The sequence below is a fragment of the Taudactylus pleione genome, unplaced genomic scaffold (genome assembly GCF_031769625.1).
Source record: "Taudactylus pleione unplaced genomic scaffold, aTauple2 ptg000002l, whole genome shotgun sequence".
Lineage (NCBI taxonomy): Eukaryota > Metazoa > Chordata > Amphibia > Anura > Myobatrachidae > Taudactylus > Taudactylus pleione.
In genome coordinates this window covers 113,582-140,831 of record NW_028284405.1, presented here as the reverse complement: position 1 = coordinate 140,831, position 27,250 = coordinate 113,582, and the positions used below count along the sequence as shown (strand labels likewise).

The following is a 27,250-nucleotide window of genomic DNA, read 5'->3' as shown; positions in this document are numbered from 1 at the left end:
TATAACAAATACAAGCACCGTGACTGTGGGTCAAAGCCCTCTGTGTATAACAAATACAAGCACCGTGACTTTGTGGACTCTAGCCCACTGTGTATAACAAATACAAGCAATGTGACTTGTGGGCCATAGCCCTCTGTGTATAACAAATACAAGCACCGTGACTTTGTGGGCCCAAAAATACAAGCACCATGACTTTGTGGGCAAAGCTCTTTCATCAATTGATATCAATGATTCAAAGGAGATCACAGTAAGATCCTAGGTGCTATACTTAAATAAGCAGTGTCAAAGCAGCTACCCATTAATGTCAGATAGTGCATAACTAAAATGTTCTATTACCAATAGGACCTCAGTGCCCAGATACTGGATACTGCCACTGTTTGCTGTTTTTACTCTTCACTCCAGTATTCCCCCGCAGGCTTGCCATACCCCACTAGCTCGGTTCAGTACAGGGAGTGTGTGTGCAGGGGGGTGGGTGCTATGACATACACTTTTTACGGGCGCCATGGTCCCAACTCTGGTAACAACTGACACAGTGTTGGGCAGCCGACCAGGCAGCACTCTGGGTTAGCGTAGCCAGGACTGCCTAATTCTATGCATAGGAGACTAAATAACTGCTGGCGTAACTGCGTACTGCGGTAGTGGAGAGCCCACCGCTACTGGTCACACACGCGACCTCTGCTAAATATATGTAGGAGGGGCCTGCCTGTGCCTCCCGCTTGGGCAAACCTAACAGCCCTTGTTTGTAAAGGGAGACAGGGCTCAGAGGCAAACGCAGAATTTCTACAGAGGGGCTTTCAAATGCCTGATTTTTAGCATGTTCCCACTAAGAGGGCATAATCAGCGCTGAAAACCAGCTATAACAGGCATCATACGAATATACGGAATTAAATAATTCTTGCATATACAGCCAGGACAAACAGACACAGTAATCAATTCAATGTAAAAAGTAGAGTCATCCTGTCTGAGCTGAATCTTTTTATTACATATGTGGGCTCTATTACAGATCATTTGAGGAAGTTGGGGAATCTGGGGGAGGGCAGAAAAAGAAACATGTACTGCCGTGGACATAGATGCACAGATTGGTCTCTTTATGTACTGGATAGGGTATTATTCAGTATTAATAATTGATCCTATAGATGGGCTATATCAGTGCACCCCGAACAGTACATGTTTTCCAGGTCACCTTGTCGGTGCTCAACTATATTCATTACTGGCTTTCCAATTTATTTACTACTTGCTGCACCACTATATTCATTACATGTTTTCCAGATCCCCTAGTCGGTGCACCACGTTATTTATTACTGGCTGTCCAATTTATTTACTACCGGCTGCACAACCATATTCATTGCATGTTTTCCAGATCTCCTAGTAACACATTTTAAAAGATCAACAGGGACTGAAGTGTGCCAGTTAGTTAATTAGTGACATTACTAAGGGGATCCTAATTTTGTATGGTCCCTTATACTATGGGGCACAAATAGGGCAGACTGTGGAACCTGAGAGGATTTCCTGCCGCGCCTAGAGCAGGCAGCAGAAGCCGCCCAGTATTAAGATGGCGGCCACACTCGGGGCAAAGCCATGCCCCCTTCGCCACCCCACTAGCGTGTGCCCAACGGCCCGCAGGCCGCTCATTGAATCAAACCAGTGGAGCAGCCAACGCTGCCTGCCTCTGGTTAAATAAAATAGAGACGGAGCCAGCGGCAACATGCTGAGCCGCGCTCCGTCTCACAGCACAGGCGGGGCCGAAGTTTCTGGCCTCGGCTCTGCTAAGGTGCGCGGCCACGCCGGGCACCATGTGGAGGCAGCATCGGAGGCGGTGGATACCGCCAGTTGCCTCCGTACAGCAAAGATAAAGGTCAGGACTGACAGCCACGGCCATAGCTGCGGCCCTGCCCTACTGCACAAGCGCTGCCTCAGGCCCTGTCCACGATAAGCGCGGTGGCCTGCTCGGGGGGGGGAGAGAAAGAGCTGGGCAGCACGGGAGCCTGCTGTTTTAGCCCAGCAGCACACATAGCGGGCAGTGTTAACAGGAGTGATGGGGGGACATTATGAAGGGCAAGAGGGAGAGACCAGGAAGGAATCCCAGGGGTATAGAAGATTGAGGGAAAGCATGGAAGAATAGGGGAAAAGAATGAAAGTATAGGGTAAGAGAACAAAAGAATAGCTGGAGGGTAGAGAACAGGAGAAAGAGAAAAGGAAAAAAGGAGATTTATACAGGAGATTCACATCACACATTGTACTTCCCTGTCCTGGAAAAAAACTGTAACAAAGAGGCAGATTTCCATACATCACTCCATTATATACTCTTCGACCACTCCTCATGAAACATTCATTGGCTGCATAAGACCAGCTACACTTAAAGTGGCAATAACCAACACGTTATTAAACTGGCAACACTCAAAACACTTGTGGTTTAATGTCCCTTAGGCTTAAATTGACAGCCTTCGGTCTTACTTAGGTTAGTATAGAGGTAGTTGTGTGGGCGGCTGTGTAATATCTCCTCACAGGTGCTGACTGACCCTCAATCAAGGTGACAAGTATTACAATGGTGAGTATACACTCCGTGTGTGTGTCCTGTCCTTGTCCCCTTCCTTCCGGTATCAGTGATCCTTGCACACCCACATTTCACCCTCAGTGCACAAGTACTATTAGGTGATACCTGGGTGGCTGAGGCACCAGTGCTTGTGATGACCGTTTATCCTCCCGGTGAAGGTCACCATCACCCGTGACTATTCCCTTGCTTGTCACCCTAAAGGACGAAACGCGCTGAATAGTTAATTCTATTCTTTTTTTCCTTAGTGACAACGGCCGGAGGTCCCTACTGATGGTCTTCAATGGCGCTTAGGATGAGGACCCTACTAGGGACACTATGACAGTGAGCACCTGTCAGGGATCTTCTCTCCCCGAGTTCTAACATTTCAATAATAAATATTCTATTAAATACTTACAGACATAAGAAATAAAACTTATTGAAGCACCAATAGCACAATGCATGTCAGTATCACCACTGTGTAATATAATTCTCACATATATAATGGTGGACACACCCCATAATATTATTTAGGTATTTGAATTACAAAAATAAAACATAATCAATATTTTGGAAAACTGGGTCCATTTAAGGATCACTCAGTGACCAGACTTACCATCAGTGTTCCCCCTGAGATAAGTAACACACGGCCTGATTCATTACAATTGCTATTGCGATCGTAGCTGCAATTATGCACGGAGATCCACTGCGAAAATATGCTAATGTTTGCAATCACAATCCCATTACAGCCTAACATAAGGACGCCCACTTCACCTTATTCACATCCGTAACACATTGCAAGTCTGCAAAACCATCGGTAACATCGAGCACCATCGGAGCCTCACACACAATTACAGGTCTGACTCAGAATTTGCTAACCTCATCGCATGCAATGTAACCTCAGGCTGTGTCATACTTGCCGACAATCAGCTACCTCCTTCCGGGATGGAGCTGATTGTCGGCTAACAGCGGGGGTCATGTCCGGACAGCTGTTTGGGGGTGGAGCCGAGAGCGGGGCTGTGCGATCGCACCATCGTGGCCCCGCCCCCTCTTCACAATGCCATTATTTTCAGCACTGTGAAGCAGGGACAGGGCCACGATGACGCGATTCAGCGCGAATCGCGTCAACAGCCCCCCCGCTGTGGGGATTTCTAGTGTATTCTGGGGGGAGGTTGGGAGGGTTGGGGAATGTCGGGATGCTTGCCTGCCTTTCCAGGGGGCCGGGAGCGGCACCCGATATTCGGGAGGCTCCCGGCCAAATCAGGAGAGTAGGCAAGCCTGAGCTGTGTACAGGGCTGCCATCAGAAATCGTGGGGCCCAGGACTGAGAGAATAGACAGGGCCCCCACCAAGGAGGGTGGGGGGGTTGGCAGAGGTGGGTGGAGCTACACCAGAGGGTCGGACACCAATTTGCGTAAACCAATTTGAAAAGCAGTAAAGCAGCATATATATATATATATATAAAGAGAGTCACGAGCGGCACTCACAGGTCTTAGTAGCAATAGTAGTAAATAAAGAGACACTACTCCATATACTTATTTACTACAATTGCTACTAAGACTGTGAGGAGGGGGCAGGACAGGGAAGGCTGGTAGGACTAGGGAGAAGCACAGGGCAAGGAAGAATGGCAGGGACAGCTTGCTGGACTGGGGGGTGAGTAGTATGGTATCTTTTTTCGATTTTTTTTCAACTGGCTGCGTTGGTGCAGCCAGCCAACCAGAGTCAGCGCTGATAGAGCAGAGAGAGGGAGGGGCCGGGGTGGCTCTAGTAGTAGCGCTGCATCCGTGCATCGGCATTTCCAATATGGCGTGACTGTGAGCCAATCACAGCTTGCGGACCAGCAGCCAATCAGGAGCAGCTGCTCCTGATTGGCTGCCGGTCTGCGAGCTCCGGCTGGCTCGCGGCGGCACAATAAATGACAAGCAGCCAGCAGTGTTGTATTTCCAATGAACAGGGCTGCAAGTGCAGGACTGCAGCACCCGGGCCCCCTCTCTTTCCGCTGTCTCCGGGCCCGGGACTCAAGGCCTGCCAGTCCCCCCCTGATTTCGGCCCTGGATTTGTATGGCATCGCAGTGGCTAATTTATGCAGTTGTGATCTATGATGAATCAGGCCCAATACAGGGGTACAAATTCAAAAGATTTACTACACCCACATGTTTCCAGTTCTTAGTGAAGTGCATGCAGTTTATTGTCTCATTGTACAAGTTTTCATCTACATTTTTTACTCATAGTCATTCTTTCTACCATGGAAATCACATAGAGGGCCTGATTCAGAGCTGCAATTTTGCATGGGTCGCAATTGCAGAAATATGCTAATGTCTCCAAACCTTGCACAAGCATAGAGACGCTCACTGCTGCCTTCTCATATGCATCCGATGTCTCATACCAGCATAAACATCGGTAACATCGATGTAGATCGGGCAGCAATGCAGCATAGGTGGCAAGTCTGACCTGTCTCAAACACAGCGACTGACACACAGAGAGCTCTCATGCTGCGAAGGAGATCGCAATGGCTTATTTATGCACACCCATGAAATGACATTTAAACGGTCAGACACACCTGCATATGCCTAGTCGCCCCCCCCTTACCTCCCCAAATGCTGACTACCTGTCACTCACTCTGCGATTGACTCCTCTGTGCGAGCGCAGTCACAAAATAATCTATGCACATGCACAGTGCAGGTTACATGCATGTGCGATGGTAAACAATCGCTCAATCTGCATAAATAATAGCATGGCGTACATCTCTGTATAAGGCTCAGAGTTCGGGAAGTTCTTTCCAACACTGTTGCTGAAGTTCTCACAAATGTATTGAGCTTATTGGTTAGTTATTTTTACCCTTCTGTGCAGTTTATCCCAAGCCAGCTCAATTGGGTTTAACAGGCTGATTCAGCCTTGGGAATATAGTAAGATATAGCAAGTAACTGTGCACCTTGGTAAAACCATGCTGCACTGCAGGTCGGGCAGATGTAAAATGTGCAGATAGATTTAGATTTGGGAGGGATGAGCCCAAACTGTCATCTAAGTTGCAGTGTAAAAATAAAGTTGTGCAGTATTTGTGGGCTACATTAAAAAGCAGCCAGTATTTACCACACAAAATATATGTATTACTATTTGCACCCCTTACATTGTAACATGGTTTGTCCAGGTTCACAGTTACTTGCTATATCTTACTCTATTCCCAAAGCTGAATCAGGCCCTAAGTCTGGAGACTGTGCTGTCCATTCCATGATATGAAGCCTACCGTCTAATTCTTTTCCTCGGAAGGCAGTTCTGACATAGGGGGAGATGTACTAAGCTCTGGAAAGTGATAAATTGGAGAGTGATAAACTACCAGCCAGTCAGCTCCTGTCATGGTTACAGGCTGTGTTTGAAAAATGACAGTTAGGAGCTGATTGGTTAGTAGTTTATCACTCTCCAATTTATCACTTTCCAGAGCTTAGTACATCTGCCCCATAGCCTGGACATATGTTTCAGGTTAATGTTATAGGATGAACTCTTGACCAATTAGATGCAGAGCAGTGGGTATTGCATGGCACTGCAAAATGCTGAGGTCACCCTTTTGGTTCCTGACAGTAACTTCATGCAAGTTGCTGGCTTCGGTTCCAGCAAAAGAGTCCCAGACGATCTCGCTTCCTACTCTGGTGTGTTTCAGCCTGAAATTTAAAAAGGTCAATACTTTTACTACAAAACATGGAGAGCTTTGCTATTAAAAGCATTGGCCTTTTAAATATTTGGCTAAAACATGTGTGGAAGTGGTGGCTATTACAAGCCAACGCTTAGTAAATAAACCCCACATATTGATAAACCATCCTTTTGTCTACTCGATTGTGTACAAAACCCTGCATGATGAGCCAAAGATTTAAAGTGTGGATTCATCAGCCCAAAAGACCTTCTCCCAGTCTTCAGTAGTACACTGGCTGTGCATCATGGCCCAGGCAAGTCTCTTTGTCATTGCTGCAGAACAGCTGTAAGGTCTTAGGGCCTGATTCAGAGCCGGACGCAATTAGCGCTCGCTCGTCCAGAAAAAGGGGGTGGCTATTCAAATGAACCGTTCGCTCCTTGCGGTCTGTTGACACCTCCATGTCTGAACGAGCGAACAAAACATGCAGACGTTTATTTGAAAAATAAGCCCCCCTGGCCGCTCGCATCATACGTCATGTCCGCTATTTATTAGATTAATCGAGTACATCGAACAGCGTATGAACTGCTCGCTATTCTTGTGGATGGTTTTTCCTACCACTATATTGCGAGCAGTTCAGACTATAAAACAACCAACTGACGTGGTCAATGACGCTGCTGTATTAATTATGCACACCCATAAAACGCCCGTTTTGCCTTTAAGCACGCCTGCGTTCTGATCTCCACTCCCCGTTTTCAAGCACCTTCCCCTGTTATCACCCACATATGCCTCATTCTGTCACTCAAAATAGCAGGCATTCGCTATATAGCGAACAAACGATTTTCGGCCGCACTGACTGGTTCGCGCATGCGTATTAAAAACCCTACGCATGTGCAGATGGGCGAACATCGCTCAGAATGAGCGTACTGCCGCTTACGAGCGGCTCTGAATCAGGCCCTCAGCCCATTGCTTGTTCCCTGAAAAAGGTGTTTTCTTATAACTGTAACATTTACACAGTTTTGGCTAAGCTAAACTCTTTTCCATATCCTCTAACAGCTCAGGGCTTCCCTGTGTAAGGTTATTAACTAGACTTGAATTGCAAAAAAAATGTCAATAAAAACTGAAAAAATGGGGGTGTTGTAAATCTTTTGACCCCTAGTGTAGATATTAAAGTATCTTGGCCAAATGTAATAGCCTGCGATTTACAGGAGCCGGCACAATTCTGGTGAGATAGTCACTAGGTTTAAAGCTGATATTGCCTTTAAACTAATTATCACTTTAAATGTAAAGACTATCTCGCCGGAATCATGGCAGCTTCCACAATTCGCTTGCAATTACATTTGGTCCTTATTTGCAACACCCCTAACATGAGATAAATGGGCTGATTCTAAATTTGGAGCAACGTCAACTAAAACAAAGCCAGTAACTTTGCACCTGGACAAACCATGTTACAATGCAAAGGTGCAAATGCATGTATTTTATTAAACTCCCTAATGGTTGATATGTGCACTATACCTTACAGACTTAAAATGACTAAAAACGTATCTAAAAATAAACACACGGACAACAACAGTTGGATTTAAAATTAAAGGTCAATTTTATTTGACAACAGATTATTAATAATTAATAATAATTAATTAAATATTGAATTTGGGCTATCGAATTAGACCATTAGATCTTGCCAATTGAAATTGATTGTGAGCTTAAAGTTAGTATGGTGGTGGACAACAAAGAACGGACACTCCCACAAAAAACAGGCAGACCAAACACATCACTCGTTAGAGTTCAACTCTCCAGAAAAAGCACGCCCGGACGGGCTGTGTCATTTCCCTGTAGGACATTTTGGCCTATAATTGAACAAGGAGAACGCACCCATCTAACTTGTATAACGACTAAAAACACACTACCGTTCTTTCCACCACAATACTCATAGCAAACAAACATGCAAAAACAAAAACATTATTTCCAGAAACAAAGAGGCTGAATCTACTGTATGCATATCAGACCGAATATACCAGCAAGACCACACCCCCTAGCAACCCTATAGGCTAATTCTAATGTCTGACACTAACAACAACATTCTCATAGGTATACTGCTATCACAACCACGGGGTTTAACCTGGCTCAGTCAGATTGCACCTGCCTTATGCTGTCCTTCTGAATGCAGGGTAAATAATGGCTGATTTAGCATGTAGCCTACAAATGCTGGGCAGCTTTATTTTTACACTTCAAATTAGAGTTCAGATAGGACACGCCCCTCCCAAAATTAAATATCTCTGCATATTATAAATCCGCCCCACCTGCAGTACAATATGGTTTGTCCTGGTGCAAAGTGATTCCTTTTTTCTTTGCGTTGCACCCAACTCTGAAACAGCCCCAGAAAGTTTTTGAGATATCTCAGGAATAAAAATACAGTAGTTTTTATTTCATAATTTCCTATCTTTTTGACACTAAGGCCCCCATTTCCAAACGAGTTTTATAATCAAAACGAGTGATAAGTTTCACTGTGTATGATAAATGGTGCTCCAGCCAATCAGCTCCCTCCCAACTGTCATTTTTCTAACAGTTGACAGTTGGGAGCTGATTGGCTGGAGCACCATTTATCATACACAGTGACATTTATCACTCATTTTGGTGATAAAACTCGTTAATAAATGAGGCCCTAAGATTGCTCTATTATTATATTTTGCTAAATTTTAATAATTTTGTATATAATTTTACTGATATAAAATAAAAGCTGAATGTAACCTGTGGATCACACTATAGCAGCCCATTTTTATTGCTTTTTACAAGCAGACAGGTATCACCTGACCCTGATAGGCTAAATAAGTACAGTAATTACATATGAGATTTGGGTGACACATTGGACCCCAAAGATTCCCATCACAGTGCTTGGGACAGGGCCCACCAGTAATTTATATAAACATGGTTGTATTATAGGCACTGTGGGTAACAGGCAGTGACACTGGGCCTACAGCAGCTGGTGATGTCACAAAGCTTTATGATGTCATAGAGCTGCTGGCTCAGTTGCTTACCTGCACAAGATACGTTTGTGTGTTTTCACCTATTGCAGTGTGAAGGCGATTTTATTCGTGCTTAGCGAATTTTTGTTTATTTTTCTTGATTTATCTTGATATGAGATCAAGAAAGAGGAAAAGGCGACCGGATAACAACAGGTCTCCTATTAAGGAGAGTAGTAGGAGTAATAAGGAGGATATCTGTGTGGGAAGAGGAGATTCTCCCAATATCACAGAGGGAGGAGATATTGAGGTGAGAGAGGACCATCAGTGTAAGAACAACAGGAACCAGGCTAGAACATCAAAGCAGCCAGGTAAGGCCCCTAATAAGAGGCCCAAGGTAGACAGCACCATCAGCAAGAGATCAGCTGTAAAGAGACCCTTAGACAAGACCGGGGACACTGGCTGCAATAAGAAAAAGAAGGAGGAGCTGAGACATGACAGCCCAGGAGAGGGACCCAGTGCTCCCATCATAGAGCTCACAGCTCGGAGGGGCAATAAGAGAACTCACAAAAGTGAAGCCCCAGACCATCAAAAGAAATTAAAAAAGGGAAGAGCAGGTAAAAAGCCTTTTGCTTGAAAGCACTAACAAGGGAGAGATGTATCAAATTGTCTAACGATAAAAAGCTTTAAAATGACAGAAGCTGATTGGTTGCTATAGGTTTGATACATCTCCCCTCACATGTAATGTAATAGAGAAGTAAGTGAGGTGTAGGTTAGTACTTACATGGTAAGTGTGGCTCCTGCACCTCCTGTGTGTAAGTGCTGAGCATATGGCTACAGAGTGCACAGGTCTGACATAACTCTGACCCTAATATGTGTGATGCTCAGGGAGATGCCAGATACAGGACTGTGCTGCACTTACCTATAACACCCCTGATCCCCACCACACAGCACAAGGGGTGATAAGTGTTTGATGCTCACAATACTGGTGCAAATTGTGCACATGTGCAATACGGTGACGTCATGTTCTCACCTCTCACCACCATTCACGTCCTTTCCCTATCACCTAACTCTGCAATGTCTTTATACCTTGTTATTACTATTCTGCAGCACCTGTGACTGTTACATTGTCCTATCCAATGCTGGCAGCTATTCCCTATTCATTTATTTCATTTCTCTTACACCACAACAACATATAATTAGGCAACATAACAATATTCTTACCAGATACTATATAATACAGAGTATAAATACTTTCTATGATATAATAATCTCAAATCTTTAAATGAAATATTGCCAAATATCTATGTTTATATCAGTCAATAAATGTGATTTCTCTTTATGCCACAAGGTGTAAGTGGGACCACTCCAGCCAGCCCCCCGGAAACAGCCGCTGCCTCTCATATATTGGAATGTTTGATCTACCACAGTATTATTGGAGAGGGCGGTTTCGGGAAGGTAAGTGATTAGTACATATTTGGTGACTTACCTGTAAACAATGCAGCAAATATATCTTAAGAACTTTGCTTTAATAACTATATAATATAATTAGGAATGTGCGCAGGACCATTTTTGCCGGATTTGGATTTGGTTCTAATTCGTCGTCTTGCTTTGGATTTGGATTTGGATTTTTTTACAAAACTTGACAAACAAAAGCTAAAATCACATAAATTGGGCTTTTTTTTCTTCCTAGAGTATTATTAACCTAAATAACCTTGATTTCCAGTCATTTACAGCCAATTTAGACCACCTCACAGTTTAAATTATAGTTTTCACCATTATTGGCCAAAGGTTGCAGTGATCTGACTGGTTACCAAGCGACAAAGCAGCGGCGCAGACACCACAGTATAAAGCACATCAATGACAGATTGCCACACAGCAGTGGCAGAAATGAAAAGTAGTGCACCCACCCAGTGGGGTACGGCCAGCAGAATCACAGTACTTGTTTACAAAGTGGGCTACGGCCTTAGGAGTCACAGTGCACAATCTTATTCACATTACACAGCACATAGTGCCCCTGATTCACATTACACCATAAAGTAGTGTCTCTTATTTATGTTACGACACAGTAGTGCCCCTTTTACACAATGCCCACAGTAGTGACCCTTTTACACAATGCCCACAGGAGTGCTCCTTTTACACAATGCCCACAGGAGTGCTCCTTTTACACAATGCCAACAGTAGTGACCATTTTACACATTGCCCACAGTAGTGACCCTTATACACAAAGCCCACAGTAGTGACCCTTTTACACAATGCCCACAGTAGTGACCATTTTACACAATGTCCACAGTAATGACCCTTATACACAAAGCCCAAAGTAGTAATGCCCCTTATACAATGCCCACAGTAGTAGTGCCACTTATACAATGCCCACAGCAGTGGTGTCCCTTACACAATGCCCCCAGTAGTGGTGCCCCCTATGCAGTCCCCTTAGTAGTAGGGCTCCCTATGCAGTGCCCCCAGTAGTAGTATGCCCCCCAGTAGCAGTGCCCCCAGTAGTATGCCCCCCATTAGCAGGCCCCCAGTAGTATGCCCCCCAGTAGCAGTGCCCCCAGTAGTAGTATGCCACCCAGTAGCAGTGCCCCCATTAGCAGGCCCCCAGTAGTAGTGCCCCCATTAGCAGGTCCTCAGTAGTAGTGCCCCCATTAGCAGGCCCCCAGTAGTATGCCCCCTAGTAGTAGTGCCCCCATTAGCATTCCCCCAGTAGTATGCCCCATAGTAGTATGCCCTCCGTAGCAGGCCCCCAGCAGTAGTCCCCCATATGCCTGCCCCCAGTAGTAGTATGCCCCCCAGTATCAGTGACCGCATTAGCATGCCCCCAGTAGTATGCCCCCCAGTAGTAGTGCCCCCAGTAGTAGGCCCCCAGTAGTAGTGCCCCCATTAGCAGGCCCCCAGTAGTACTTACCTGAATCCCCACTCCTGTCTTCGTACACTCTGCTCTACTCTGTTACGCGTGGAGGGAGGCGGAAGACGGAGCTCATGAGTGAGCTCCAACCATCTCCCTCCGTGCAGCAGCCAATAAGAGTCTGCCTGACTCTCATTGGCTGCTTTTACAAACACACAGCTGCCGCTGGCGGCTGTGTGTTTGTGCCTGTGTAGGGCAGACAGCTATCACAGTGGTCTGCCCTACACTAGAGGAGCCCTGACATTGGATTCTCTCGCGAGAATCCGACATCAGGAGGCTGCGGCTCGGCCTCTAACGGGGATCCGAGTCAGACAGGTAACACTTGAACAGGGTTCGGGTGGACTCGGATTCCCTATGTTCAGAGCGATTTGGATTCCACAGAATGTGTACCGCTCATATCTAAATATAATTATCATTACATGCACATAGGTGTTTACATTGGGAGCAAGGCAAAATATAGAGGATACAGTGGCACATTCCCACACTCACCTCCATATATGGTTTTGGACTGTTGCTTATTACAGCTGACAGAGGCGTGGCCAGTGTAGGTGTCAGGGCGCAGCTAGGGCACACATGCATGGCAATAATATTAGTTATTATCATACAGCCTGTTGTACCACTCCCTGCTCTGAAATCCTCTGTTACCTCTGAGGTGCTAGGGGACAGTTCTGCTCTGCGTTTTAACAGAGCTGAGCTACAGTACATGTAATAGGCCAATGTTAGATATGGCATACCTCCCAACATTTGTGACTGGAGATGCGTGCCCGAAAAGGGGGCATTACGAGATGGTAAAGGGGGTGTGGCCTAATGGCACCCCCCCATTTACATCACTAAAAGGCGTGCCCAGCATCTCCGAGATGCTGGGCTGCCCCCGGGCTTCTCCCCCATGCTGTGAATAGATGCTGTGCTCTGCATATCCGCTGCTCTGCTATGCAGAGCAGCGGTGTATGCTTCCCCCAACTTCCCCCTACCGCTAGACACTACGGCCCGCGGGTGGGACAGCGGGACAGTCCCAGAAAAACCGGACTGTCCCGCTGAATGCGGGACAGTTGGGAGGTATGGATATGGTGCTGTCTGCTCAAAACTGGGGCTCCATTGTCCTTACATTTTGTTGCCCAGAACAGTCACCAAATAAGCTCACTTCAATGTCCTGCTTGTGTACAGGCTATTACAGAGACTAAGGGGCTGAGAAGCTGGTGATGGTTGGTATCTCAGGAACAAGTGAAGACCCACAAGGATCTACTAGATGGGGAGATTGGGCTTTTTGTAATAAATGTTGGGCACAAAAGATCTACAATCCTGGGCTCAGGGAAGACGCTCATCCCCTGTACTTTCCCTACGGGGGAATGGGACAGTCTCACCTTGCTGTTGTCAATTTATCTTGCTGTCTCCTGTTTGTACAATGATCTTTGGGAGTGTCAGCCAGGCAGGTTCCACAGCTAAATAACATTGCAAATTGCTTCTAACTCTTATACCCTATCCCACCAAAAACCCAGCTGTGAGCACTGAGCACAGAGTAAGCACGGGTCAGAGCCAGGTTTTACCCCTTTTACACCAGCAGCTGGACCTGAGTTATATCCCGGGTCCAGCATTACAGTGGACTTTTGAAGCTGATGTATTCTCCTAGCGTTACTGAAGCCAGGACATCCCCTGGTTTGAGGAATGACCCGGGTCATCGTGACTCTGGTCATGCTGTTTATAGTGGACCGATACTCAGTTTCTTTCTGATATCAACTCTGGTCGTGACCTGGGTTAGATTCCTCGGTCACTTGACTTGGGTTATTTTTCCAGGACCATTTTCCACTCAGCAGTGACCTGGATTGACCCGGCAATAACCAGGGTTATTGCAGCAGTGGGAAAGGGGTATTCATACCAGTAAAATTATCTGTCTCATGCAGGTACTGCTGGCATCCCACCCCAACAGCAGAGAGCAGCTGGCAGTAAAACTGGTGAAGAAGAGGACACTACTCAGGGGCAAGAACCCTATATTTATAGAGCGGGACATCCTGCAAGTCACTGGCAACAGCACTTTCTTCACCCATGGCTATGCAGCATCCCAGACCCCGGTAAGAGTCTCTGTATCTGTCATAATTGTAACTAACTTCCGAATATCGCAGCTTCTGTAATATAAGAGAATTATTTTACCATTACTGGACCCCCGCATAATTCCAATGGCACATATTGTATGACGCATTACTCTGACACAGAGGTTTATTATCCTAATTCTGTACATTTGTGTAGTATCTGGGATCCTTCATCCCGTGCTCCTTACTGTCCAGCACTGACTCAATCACTTACCCCGTGTCCTGTGGGCATTATATATGTAGAGGCCCATCTCAGACAGAAGACGGGCTGTATACAGCGTATACATTGGGCCTCATTCACATCACTGTGGTGACTGAGTATTACTGATTATAATCTGCTGTGTGTCAGAGTAATGTCCATAATGTAACTTATATCATACTCTCTGATTCCTATACAGGAACACATCATATTCATCATGGAGTACCTGAGTGGGGGAGATCTATACCAGCTAATAGAGAAGAGTGCCCCATTAGGTGATGCCACTAGCAGGTAAGAGAGAACGTGGGTATGTTATTACTATTATTATTGATATGACAAATAGTAACATCAGTGTTTCCATCCCTGCACCTGGGCTGCAGTAGGACCCGGCCTATGCGGCCTAACAAATCCAGGATGGGCCTTTATAGGTGTCCATGGTGACAGGTCTGTGTATAATACAGAGTCTCCTGGACACAGGGGCTCCATTGTGTTACTCAGCTATACAAAGAGCATGGGCGGGATGCATCAAGGGCAGAAATGTGGTCGAAAATGTGCATTTCTCATATGCACCTAGCCTCGGAGAGCGCGGTGGGTAACGACATCTTCCTGTTGGGAATACCAATAGGAGCCCATGGGCTTCTCTCAGCAGAGTGCTGAGAGAGGTTTCCAATTGAATCCTTCCCAGCATCCTCCACAGCACATGCCAGAGGGGCTTCTGGGTCAAAGACCCGAATGTCCCTCCATCGCAAAGGGACGCTCTTACCGACAGAGCGGTCCTTTGCGGTGATCGTCATGCATACCAGCTATACCAACACCAGCATGCATGCGATGACCGGTGGAATACATCGCGAGTGCAATGCATCATGCATCCCGCCCCAAGTGTGATAATAATATGTCACGTGTCATTCTTATACTCTGATACTATATCAGGGGGAATGTACTATCTCATTATTGGTCATTTTACTTTAAAAATATTTGCTATTAATATTTATGTTCTTTCTTCCTCATCAGATTTTTAACAGCAGAAATCCTTTGTGGGCTCCAATTCCTCCACTCAAGGGGCATTATCCATAGGTAACTCGTTATTTCTAATGATCACATACAGTAACCCCCTATATGCAGTTACAGTATAGCTATTATGTTGCTGGGGGTCAGGCTATAGAGAAGTGTCTCTGCCCTTTTCTGCAAATGGGGGATCATTCATTCTTGAGTTACATGATATGTAGGGCGAGGTTCTTGTGACTGCTTCACACATCCTCTTATCTCCATCTTTATCCCACCACATACATAGGGGCCTATTTATCATAGATTTCCCCTGAAAATACCAATTTTTAGGTGGTACCTGCAAATATTAAGTAACCCCTGAATGTATGTATAGGGAATCTCAGCACATATTGGGGATATCTGCTGCAATCCCCCAGTTTAATCACAAAAGCAGCCCCCATAGGTTTCTATAGGTTTCTATGGGGGCTGCATACTGTATATGCTGATTTTACCAAGCTCTGGAATGTGAAGTATTCTGGAGCTTGGCCCCATTAGCTAACACCTTCTTCAGATAGTTATTCGGAATGGGATCCATAGGATGTCTGCACGGCAATGGCTGCCACTATAGATATAGATAAGAAATTATGTTTATTAGGTCTAAAACCTGATAACTAATAAATAGGCCCCATAGTGACTCTATGCAGCTGTAAGTCACAGTGATTGCCTCCCTACACTCACCATGTTTTACACCACTGATCCCTTTTTCCCACTGTGATGCTGACATGGTTCTTATTGTGTCTCTGGGAATCTTTCTCTGCAACAAACAAAGTTGTACAGCTGGTAGCTGTCTGACAGGCAGAACTTACACTCATTCTCCTCGCAGGGACATCAAACCGGAGAACGTGCTCCTGGATGCTGTTGGCCATGCCAAAATTGGTGATTTTGGCCTCGCAGTTAAAAACACCAATGGCCAGAAGATATCAGGAGCTGCTGGGACGGTGGGTTACATGGCCCCTGAGGTGAGTAACAGATTAATTGTCTACAGGCTTCTCATACTGTATCTCCATTTCACTATTAATCGGACAACATCTTGGTTCTTAATGATATCTAAACACAGGGTCTTAGTCAGGGATGGATGCAGGGTCTGAGTCAGGGATGGACGCAGGGCCTGAGTCAGGGATGGACGCAGGGTCTGAGTCAGGGATGGACGCAGGGTCTGAGTCAGGGATGGACGCAAGTGCTGAGTCAGGGATGGACGCTGGGTCTGAGTAAGGGATGGACGCAGGGTCTGAGTCAGGGATGGATGCAGGGTCTGAGTCAGGGATGGAGGCAGGGTCTAAGTCAGGGATGGACGCAGGGTCTGAGTCAGGGATGGATACAGGGCCTAAGCCAGCATTGTGTGGTATTGCACAGCTGCAGGGAATTAGCTGTGCAATACCGTACAACTGATATACTAATGCAGCAGGAAGCGTCTGGGTTTGCATATTACTTTGAATCAGGACAGCAATGCAGATGTTTGCGCAATTATCGGAATCTGAGCATGTATCAAGTTCCATTACCGCCAGCTGTCGGAGCGACTATTTTCTTGCAGTGTAATTGACAGGCCGGGAACATTTGGGGGGAGTAAAGGGGGAGGCATTTGGTGACCATTTTGGGTGCATGTCGCTGTCTGTGATCCCGTACGCCGAAAAATGGTTCTCAGTTGCCGTGGACACTCTGTGTGACAATAGGGTTACTCAGGACTCCGATAATCAACTGATCTATGACTAATGCTGGGTCTTTGTACAGTCACTTGGATTTGTGAAGTCACCGGTGGGCGGCTCAATACAAATCTAGGTGACTGTGACATTTGCATATTCTTGCACAGTCGCTGTGTACACATTTGCAGCACGATTAGGGTCCATCTCTGAATCTGGTTATAGTCCAGAAGAATATTTTGAAGAGAAAGAGAAGTGACACAAAATTATATAAGTACAGACTAAAATATCCAAGTAAGCAATGTTACATAGGGGCTGATGCAGAGGTGGCAGCTGTTGCATTCGTACTGTAACTGAGATTTCGGATGCAGCGGACTTGTGAAAATATGTTAATGACTCAGCCGCTGTCTTGTGTACAGAGATGCCCACCGGCTGGTGTCTCGGATGCGCCGCTTACATACAATAGCCCCAACATCGGTGCCAGAATTTAACTTCTGAGCAACCCTATGGTGTCTGACTAGGAGGGGCCCAGAATACGGTGGTGACATGCCTGTGTTTTTGTATCCTCACCCCCGTTACCTCCCCCCATCGTTACTAATCAATCACAGTATGTGGAAAAAAATCGCTCCACTGCATTCACCTCTGTATTAGGCCCATAGTCACATAGGGGTGTAATTATTAGGCAGTGAAGTAGAGTTTTTGGCCAGAGAAAGAGGCTATCACCGCTTCTTCCTATATAAGATGTCACATTGCTATCACTGTGATATGCGGCAACATGGTGTGGGAACATTGTTATTTATGAATAGACCCAAGCATTGCAATGTTCACTTAGCATAATTATGTAGAGATGAAAAAAGTGAAGAGGGCCCTGCTCTCACGATCTTATGATCTATAGGGGATATGGGTGGACACAATAGGGGGCAGAGGGTAAAGTACAGATGGGCAGAGACTATAGAGGTAGTAGGGAGGGTAGTAGGGTAGAATGAAAACAATACATGTAAAGCCTGGGAAGCAGGTGAAAGACTAATGGAGTGAGGGAGGGAGTTCCAGAGGTTAGGAGAGGCCCAGGAGAAGTCCTGACTGTGAGAGTGGGAAGTGGTGATCAGGGAGATTAGCAGAGAGATGAGGGTGGGAGGAAGCATGTGAGGAGACGAGGCTGGAGATGTAGGGAGGAGAGGTGTGGGTGAGAGCTTAGTAGATGAGTAAGTTTACATTAATAAAAACCTTTTACCAAAGAGTAAAAGCCTATACCAGGAATGATTCAGTAACAATATTAAGTAGGCAGTACAGTGTATGAATGGCTTCCACAGGGTATTCATTCCCCAAATGAGTCTTATGACCTTGTGGTACATTCAGTCAGGGAGCTCTCACCCCTCTTGATGTTCCCACTTCCATATTTAAATAGCTTCCAAAAAGATGGCCAAGCTGTCCTTCCTCTGCAGTCCCCCAGGTGTACTTCTGCACGCTGCAGCTTATCCAGCACTTCCTGTGACATAAGCGGCTGAAAGTATCAGTAGCTTCCCCGTCACTTGTGTCTTCTGTCTTCCATCATTCACAGAGGATTCCACTGACGAGTAATGCTGCCAAGTCTCTCCACCCACTAATGTGCCAGCATCACGCTGCAGCTCCATGTATACCAACTGCTGACTACTCTACTGGGCACCACAGCTTTATGTACATGATCATATTCCTATATAACAGTAACCATTGCACTTTCTCCATATTTATTGCTGTGATTGCCTCATTTGCCTCGGTGTTTGCTTTGGCTCTCTAGTATAATATACACGGTCATTATTTATCATAACAGTTATTTTAATTTAGTAATTGATTTCCCTCACATAAACCCTCAGCTGAATGCTGTCTGTGTAATTGCCTGTATATGTTCATTGATATTCTTCCTTCCATCAGATGTTTCATTGTGCACAAAAAGGAGAGGTGTCAGCATAACCCGGTGCCTCCTGCCAGGTTGGACAATGTACTAATCATCTGTTTCTCCATCATGTTTTTACAGATGCTTAGAAAGAAGCCGTATGATGCCATGGCAGACATTTTTTCCTTGGGTGTCATGGTATTTGAGATGGCCACAGGAGACCAACCCTTTTACTGTGGTGAAGAGTCTGTTGAGGTTATAAAATCTGTCCTCAACGATAACCCAGTCTACCCAAAGGAGCTCAGTCCTGGCATCAGTAACATCCTAAAGCGAGTGAGTATGCAGTATACAGGCTTATCACAGGGTCAGGAGATTATACAGTCACAGGGGAAATAAGGCACAGGTCTGAGAACATACATTAATACTAATGAATACACTCTCAGCAAATGTACAGCCATGGCCAAATGTTTTGAATGACAAGTATTGGTTTTCACAAAGTTTGCTGCTTCTGTGTTTTTGTCAGATGTTACTATGGTATACTGAAGTAAAATTACAAGCATTTCATAAGTGTCAGGCTTTTATTGGCAATTACATTAAGTTTATTTATGCAATGAGTCAATATTTGCAGTGCTGACCCTTCTTTTTCAAGACCTCTGCAATTCGCCCTGGCATGCTGTCAATCAACTTCTGGGCCACATACTGACTGATGGCCGCCCATTCTTGCCTAATCAATGCTTGGAGTTTGTCAGAATTTGTGGCTTTTTGTTTGTCCACTCGCCTCTTGAGGATTGACCAAAAGTTCTCAATGGGATTAAGATCTGGGGAGCAGGGCTGTAACTAGGGCACCGCAGGACAAGCGGCAATGTTCAGGCCTGTTAATTTTCTGTTTATTATCATTCTCACTTCTAGCTTCCTCTTATTTCATCCAAGCATTTTCTGGCCTACCCCATCTCTTCCCTGGTCCTTCCCCATGAGGCCTTTCCCCTTTTTTTGGGTGCGTTATGTCCCTATTTGAAAAATGGGGGGTGCTAATGTCCTTTCTGGCTCAGGGCACCAAAAAGTCTAGTTACAGCTCTGCTGGGGAGTTTCCTGGCCATGGACCTGTTCCCCTAGCCACTTAGTTATCACTTTTGCCTTATGGCAAGGTGCTCCATCATGCTGGAAAAGGCATTGTTTGTCACCAAACTGTTCTTGGGAGAAGTTGCTCTTGGAGGATGTTTTGGTACCATTCTTTATTCATGGCTGCGCTCTTAGGCAAAATTGTGAGTGAGCCCACTCCCTTGGCTGAGAAGCAACCCCACACATGAATGGTCTCAGGATGCTTTACTGTTGGCATGACACAGGACTGAAGGTAGTGCTCACCTTTCCTTCTCCAGACAAGTGATTTTCCAGATGCCCTAAACAATCTGAAAGGGGATTCATCAGAGAAAATAACTTTACCCCAGTCCTCAGCAGTCAATCCCTGTACCTTTTGCAGAATATCAGTCTGTCCCTGATGTTTTTTCTAGAGAGAAGTGGCTTCTTTGCTGCACTTCTTGACACCAGGCCATCCTTCAAAAGTCGTCGCCTCACTGTGCGTTAATATGCACTCACACCTGCCTGCTGCCATTCCTGAGCAAGCTCTGCACTGGTGGTGCCCCGATCCCGCTGCATCAACTTTAGGAGATGGTCCTGGTGCATGCTGGACTTTCTTGGGCACCCCGAAGCCTTCTTCACAACTATTGAACCTCTCTCCTTGAAGTTCTTCATGATCCGATAAATGGTTGATTTAGGTGCAATCTTGTTACTAGCAGCAATATCCTTGCCTGTGAAGCCCTTTTTGTACAAAGCAACGATGACTGCATGTGTTTCCTTGCAGGTAACCATGGTTGACAGAAGAAGAACAATGATTTCAAGCACAACCCTCCTTTTAAAGCTTTCAGTCTGTTAATTCTAACTCAATCAGCATCACCTGTGTTAACGAGAGAATCACTGACATGTCGCCAGCTGGTCCTTTTGTGGCAGGGGTGAAATGCAGTGGAAATTTTGTTTTTGGGATTAAGGAGCTCATTCAGACCCACTTGCTAAGATGCAAACGTTCACTGCTGCCGATGGTATGCAGTGTGTATGCATCGCAGTGCGCATACCTTAGCGAAAGCTCACAATGTGTTCGCTCACTGCGCATAGACAGCCCAGCAGAGTGAGTGACAGGGGAAGCAGTTTGTAGGTGGTAACAGGGGCTGGCCATTAAAACAAGGGAGTGGAGGTGCAAACACAGGCATGCCTGAGCATCTCAACTGCATTTTAGTAGTGTGCATAATTATAAGACAGCATCATAGTACACGTCACCTGGCTTGTATTTACACAGAAGTGCTCGCAGTGCTTGCGGCAGGGTATGGTCATGTACCGATGGTTGGATACACTTCTTGGGCATGATGTGCACAAGTGAGGATCTTAAGACAGGCTGGGGGGTGTCTGCATACACTATGTGATCGCTCTCTAAAGCTGCATACACACACAACGATTTTTTTAATGATTATCGTTAAACGATATCGTTTAACAAAAATTGATGGCAAAAATCGTTCACTTTCTGAGTCAAACGATGAACGATTATCGTTCATGCGCGTTCACGTTTGTAGTTTGTCGTTCAGTCAGACTTGTCAACTCAACGATTTTCATTAAGGGAATATGCAAAAATCATTTGTAGTTCATAAAAATCGTTCATGACACTTAGTAAATGAACAACTTTAGTAAACGATTTTAGTACATTTTTTCAAGGGAAAAAGCATTTACTCAAATCGTTCATTAAAAAAATCGTTGTGTGTGTATGCAGCTTAAGAAATACTGGGCGTGCAAATGCATTGCTGTGCGATTGCACTGCCTACGCAATTTGCATACACATCTAGCGAGCGGCTCTGAATCAGCTCTTAAGTTCATTGTCATGGCAAAGAGGGACTTTGCAATTAATTGCAAATCATCTGATCACTCTTCATGACATTCTGGAGTATATGCAAAAACTGAAGCAGCAGACTTTGTGAAAACCAATACGTGTGTCATTCTCAAAACTTTTGGCCATGGCTGTAGTTGTAAGACAAAATGTAATATTTTATACATGTCATCCTGAGAATAAAGTAGCATAAGGAAAAGGTATGACATTGGTCAGCTAGTGCTTATCTACCATTAACACTCTATACTTTTCTGTTTATTCCTTTGATAGTTCCTATGCAAATCCCCAGAAAGAAGGCAGCGACTATATATTAACATCAAAGATCATCAGTTTTTCTGGCCCATTAACTGGGAAGACCTGGAGGCTGGCAGGATATGTCCCCCATTCATAATGCCACCGGTAAGTATATGTACAATATAGGAATGTACACAATATGTGCTCCATCATACAGTCCTATTATCTCATAGACAATGCTGGTGATCAGGAGAGATGCATGTTATTGTACAAATGGTCACACAAATGCCAATCTAGAGGGACAATGGGCCTGATTCATTACAGATCGCAACTGCAACAGTGTATGCAGATCGGCCGATGGTGCGTACTGCGCATGCACTGCACGAGTTAGCATTGCGATCACACTGCGTTCACCTACACAGATAGGAATCCATCGCAGAGTGAGTGACAGGCCGTGAGCATTTGGGGATGGTGGCGGGGGAGTGGTTGGTGAAACGCAGGCGTGTCTGTCCATTTTCATGGGCGTGCATAAACTAGCCACTGCAACGACATACACAGCTTGTGCACACACTGCGTGCGATGAGGTTAGCAATTTCTGAGTAAGGTCAACCCTGCTGTAATTGTGCGTGAGGGGCCGATGTTACTCGGTAGCAGTAGGCATCTCTATGCTGGCTGTGTGATGGCATTGAGATAACATTCATTAGCATATTCTCGCAGCGGACAAGTACATGCAATCTCTTACTTGTCATCCTTGCTGGATCAGGCCCACAGTATGGCTAAATTACTGCAGTAAAAATGTTGTGGCCAAATGCAGAATGTGGAGAATATTTTGTGGAATGTTTTTGAAATTCAATTGTAAACACATGGACAGTATATGTTTATTATCAGCCGTATATGTTACTTTCAGCCAATTTATTGCAATCGGTGGCAAATGCAGAATTTCTAGAGGGAGTTTAGAAATCCTTGATTTTGAGCGAGTGTGGCCAGTCCATGGAGAGGGCATCATTAGCACTTACACTGTGTCATACAAAGGGCCTGATTCAGCAAGGATCGTAACTGCGAATGCAATAGCGATTATGCACGCAGACTCACTGCGATAGTAGTATGCTAATCCATTGCGATCACTATGCCATCGCAGAACATAAGGACGCCCACTTTACCTTACACACATACATATGTACTGTTTAGTACGACTGCAAAACCATCTGTACTATTGAGTATCATCGCAGCCTCACGCACACTTGCACAAGCTCTGACCTTACTCAGGAATTGCTAACTTCAGCTCACGCTATGAGGCCTCAGGCTACATACGGCATTGCAGTGGATAATTTTTACATGCCCAGGCAACGGCGTTCCAACGCACTGGCACGCCTGTGTTTCGCCAACCACCCCGCGTGACCACCCACAAACGGCACTTTCTATCAATCACTCTGCAATGGATCTGCATAGTCACTGCGATCGCAGTGTTCAGTTCACACACTGCGTTCCATGCGCAGAATGCAACGATCGGTCGATTGCGTAAGTAATCTCAGATGCGATCGGTAGTGAATCAGGCCCAAAGTACTGTGTGTGTCATAATTCTGACATATAAAAGGCCAGCAAACATAGTTAACCCATTAGATGTGGCAGTAGGGCCATCCTGCCTGAGCTGAATGTTTTTATTTCAGATGTGGGCACAATTCCAGAGTATTGGAGCAAGTCCAGGAGTCTAGGCGAGCAGCAGAAGAACCTAGCACTGCCCTGGGCATATATGTACACATTAGTTTCCTTGTGCACTTGATTAATGATCCCTATAGATGGTCTGTAGTAGTGCACCCCTTAGTGCATGTTTTCCAGATCTCCTAGTTTGTGCACAGGTGTATTTATTTCTGGCTGACACATTAAAAGATCCACAGATGGTGCTGACCATTTCTGATACCGAGAAGAACATGCAACACTAGTATAATTCTATTAGTTTACAATTTCTATTGTGGTCATGGTGTGGGCTGGAGAGGGGCAACCAAAAAAACCCTTGCATTTGCCTATGGCAATATTCTTCCTTTCACATGCAACATGCATTGATATTGTAGAAGGGTAAATCCAAACTACAATGTAATTATACAGCAACCCAAAGTCAGTGAGGCATCTAGCTACCATCATACATATATCTGCCACCTAATGTGCAGGTTACAGTATTATCTAATATTAATATACTGATTGCTTATATAATCACACAACATACAGGTATAGCATAATATTAGTAAGCAGAGTTTGCACATTACCTAATTATTTTTCATTATGACACAGTGACAAAGAGCCCAATTACTGTGTATTTATTTTGTGTTTACATGATGGATCTGATTTGTCTCCTTTTCATAGACCCCAGTTACCACCTGTGAACATCATAAACTGGATGACTTGGTACCACCTCAAGCATCACGGGAGCCACCAATATCTAAGGTGGAGGAGCGCCGGTTCCGTGGATTCTCGTTTGTAAGTGACCGGTGGAGAACCATGGACAACCAGTGATCGGCATAACATCCTGCCTGGTTCCATCACAGCAATTTTCACCTGCTGATTAACATCAAATACAGCAATACCATCTGCAGAATAACAACAATACAGCAATAACACCTGCTGATTAACAACAATACAGTAATAACACCTGCTGATTATCAACAATACAGTAGTAACATCTGCTGATTATCAACAATACAGTAGTAACATCTGCTGATTATCAACAATACAGTAGTAACATCTGCTGATTATCAACAATACAGTAGTAACATCTGCTGATTAACAACAATACAGTAGTAACATCTGCTGATTATCAACAATACAGTAGTAACATCTGCTGTTTACCAACAATCACAGTAGTAACATCTGCTGTTTACCAACAATCACAGTAGTAACATCTGCTGATTAACAAGAATACAGCAATAACACCTGCTGATTATCAACAATACAGTAGTAACATCTGCTGTTTACCAACAATCACAGTAGTAACATCTGCTGTTTACCAACAATCACAGTAGTAACATCTGCTGTTTACCAACAATCACAGTAGTAACATCTGCTGATTAACAACAATACAGCAATAACACCTGCTGATTAACAACAATACAGTAGTAACATCTGCTGATTATCAACAATACAGTAGTAACACCTGCTGTTTACCAACAATCACAGTAGTAACACCTGCTGTTTACCAATAATCACAGTAGTAACATCTGTTGTTTACCAATAATCACAGTAGTAACTTCTGCTGTGTCCTCCTCAAGTCTGTAGCAGCATTATTTCTTGCACCTGGATAATCTCGGCATTCCATAAAACTGGCATGTTAGTTGCAGCAGCAGTTCCTCTGTACTTCAAAACTTGGGACAGCAGAGGTAATATTTTTATATACAATCAACTCTATTACAGTATTTGACTAAATTATAACATTTAGATTGTAGAATGATTTGCTGTGTACACAACTCTGTATTTGCTGAGGTCCACCAGTCACCAGCATCTCTACACCCTAATCACACCATGTACAGGATGTGTATAATGGTGCACACCCCAACACAATATACCACATTATAGCGACACTGATGTATCTATGGTCAATATTCCAACAAAATTACTAATAGGAAATAAATGTTCAGTATTATCAGATTACAGAATACATTATTTACCCTAATTCAATGACTGGCTACTCGTACTCATAAATCACAGATATAAACAAGCCTATAATCTAGTCCCATGTAATAAATTGTCTGCTCGACAGGTGTAAGATAGAGAGAGAAGAACTGTAAATATATATTACTGCTTTGTACATAAGACCTTTCCATACTATGGGCTAAAGTTACTAAGAGTCAGTTTTGGTTGATTTTGCATTCTTGTGCATTTTGCTGTCTTGTGTGCAAAGTGGAGATTTACTCAAGTAAAAAAACGACGCAAAACCAACCAGAAATCTGACCTTACAACAGTTTAGAACATTGGACCAACAAATGATACTTTCACATAGACGACTATAGAAACTGAAGATTTACTAACAGTCGGTTTTGAAATTGACCATTAGCCGTCCACAAACCGACTGAAAAACCTGAACTACTAATAGTATAATAAGTGACAGGTGGGGCAGTATAATGAGGGTTAACTGTACTTAGTTGTGGCTAGAGGTAAGTGTGAGGGTCAGTATAATGAGGAATCACTGTACTTAGTTATGGCTGGATGTAAGTGTGAGGGGCAGTATAATGAGGGATAATTGTACTTAGTTATGGCTGGAGGTAAGTGTGAGGGTCAGTATAATGAGGAATCACTGTACTTAGTTATGGCTGGAAGTAAGTGTGAGGGGCAGTATAATGACTGATCACTGTACTTAGTTATGGCTGGAGGTAAGTGTGAGGGGCAGTATAATGAGGGATCATTGTGCTTAGTTATGGCTGGAGGTAAGTGTGAGGGGCAGTATAATGAGGGATCATTGTACTTGGTTGTGGCTGGAGGTAAGTGTGAGAGGCATTATAATGAGGGATCATTGTACTTAGTTGTGGCTGGAGATAAGTGTGAGGGGCAGCATAATGAGTGATCACTGATGGTAAGTGTGAGAAGCAGTATAATGAGGGATCACTGTACTTAGTTATGGCTGGATGTAAGTGTGAGGGGCAGTATAATGAGGGATCACTGTTGGTAAGTGTGAGAAGCAGTATAATGAGGGATCACTGTACTTAGTTATGGCTGGATGTAAGTGTGAGGGGCAGTATAATGAGGGATCACTGATGGTAAGTGTGAGAAGCAGTATAATGAGGGATCACTGTACTTAGTTATGGCTGGATGTAAGTGTGAGGGGCAATATAATGAGGGATCACTGATGGTAAGTGTGAGAAGCAGTATAATGAGGGATCACTGTACTTAGTTATGGCTGGATGTAAGTGTGAGGGTCAGTATAATGAGGGATCACTGATGGTAAGTGTGAGGGGCAGCATAATGAGGGATCACTGTACTTATTATGGCTGGAGGTAAGTGTGAGGGGCAGTATAATAAGGGATCACTGTACTTATTATGGCTGGAGGTAAGTGTGAGGGGCAGTATAATGAGGGATAATGGTACATGGTTATGAATGGGGGTAAGAGGGCAGGTATAAAGCACTGTTAATGGTTCATGGAGTCATCTTTCAAAAATTATTGGGTTTTGCTTATGCCCCCTGTATGAATAAGAAATGCCATACATAGTGTGATGTTCTGGGGTATTCTGCTCAGTAGTGTGGTCAGTGGTAC

The 27,250-nt window shown here is 44.7% G+C and overlaps 1 protein-coding gene across 1 annotated transcript; it reads left to right on the top strand.

The window, feature by feature from the left end:
• The first annotated feature begins 1,705 nt into the window (after positions 1–1,705).
• Positions 1,706–24,521, top strand: LOC148543454 (protein kinase C delta type-like). The gene is made up of 10 exons (XM_088477788.1): positions 1,706–1,855; positions 9,479–9,728; positions 10,463–10,569; positions 13,918–14,085; positions 14,502–14,593; positions 15,314–15,376; positions 16,170–16,305; positions 18,995–19,186; positions 22,050–22,178; positions 24,372–24,521. The coding sequence occupies exons 1-10, from the start codon at positions 1,706–1,708 to the stop codon at positions 24,519–24,521; spliced, it is 1,437 nt and encodes a 478-aa protein (XP_088333914.1).
• The last annotated feature ends 2,729 nt before the right edge of the window (positions 24,522–27,250 follow it).

What these genes read in the sequence shown, in the direction of transcription:
- LOC148543454 (XM_088477788.1), top strand. Translation starts at nt 1,706, where the DNA reads ATGCTGAGCCGCGCTCCGTCTCACAGCACAGGCGGGGCCGAAGTTTCT. An exon ending in GAGAGGGCGGTTTCGGGAAG is followed by an intron (nt 10,570 to 13,917) that starts GTAAGTGATTAG and finishes TGTCTCATGCAG; the next exon opens with GTACTGCTGGCATCCCACCC. An exon ending in TCAGTAACATCCTAAAGCGA is followed by an intron (nt 19,187 to 22,049) that starts GTGAGTATGCAG and finishes TTCCTTTGATAG; the next exon opens with TTCCTATGCAAATCCCCAGA.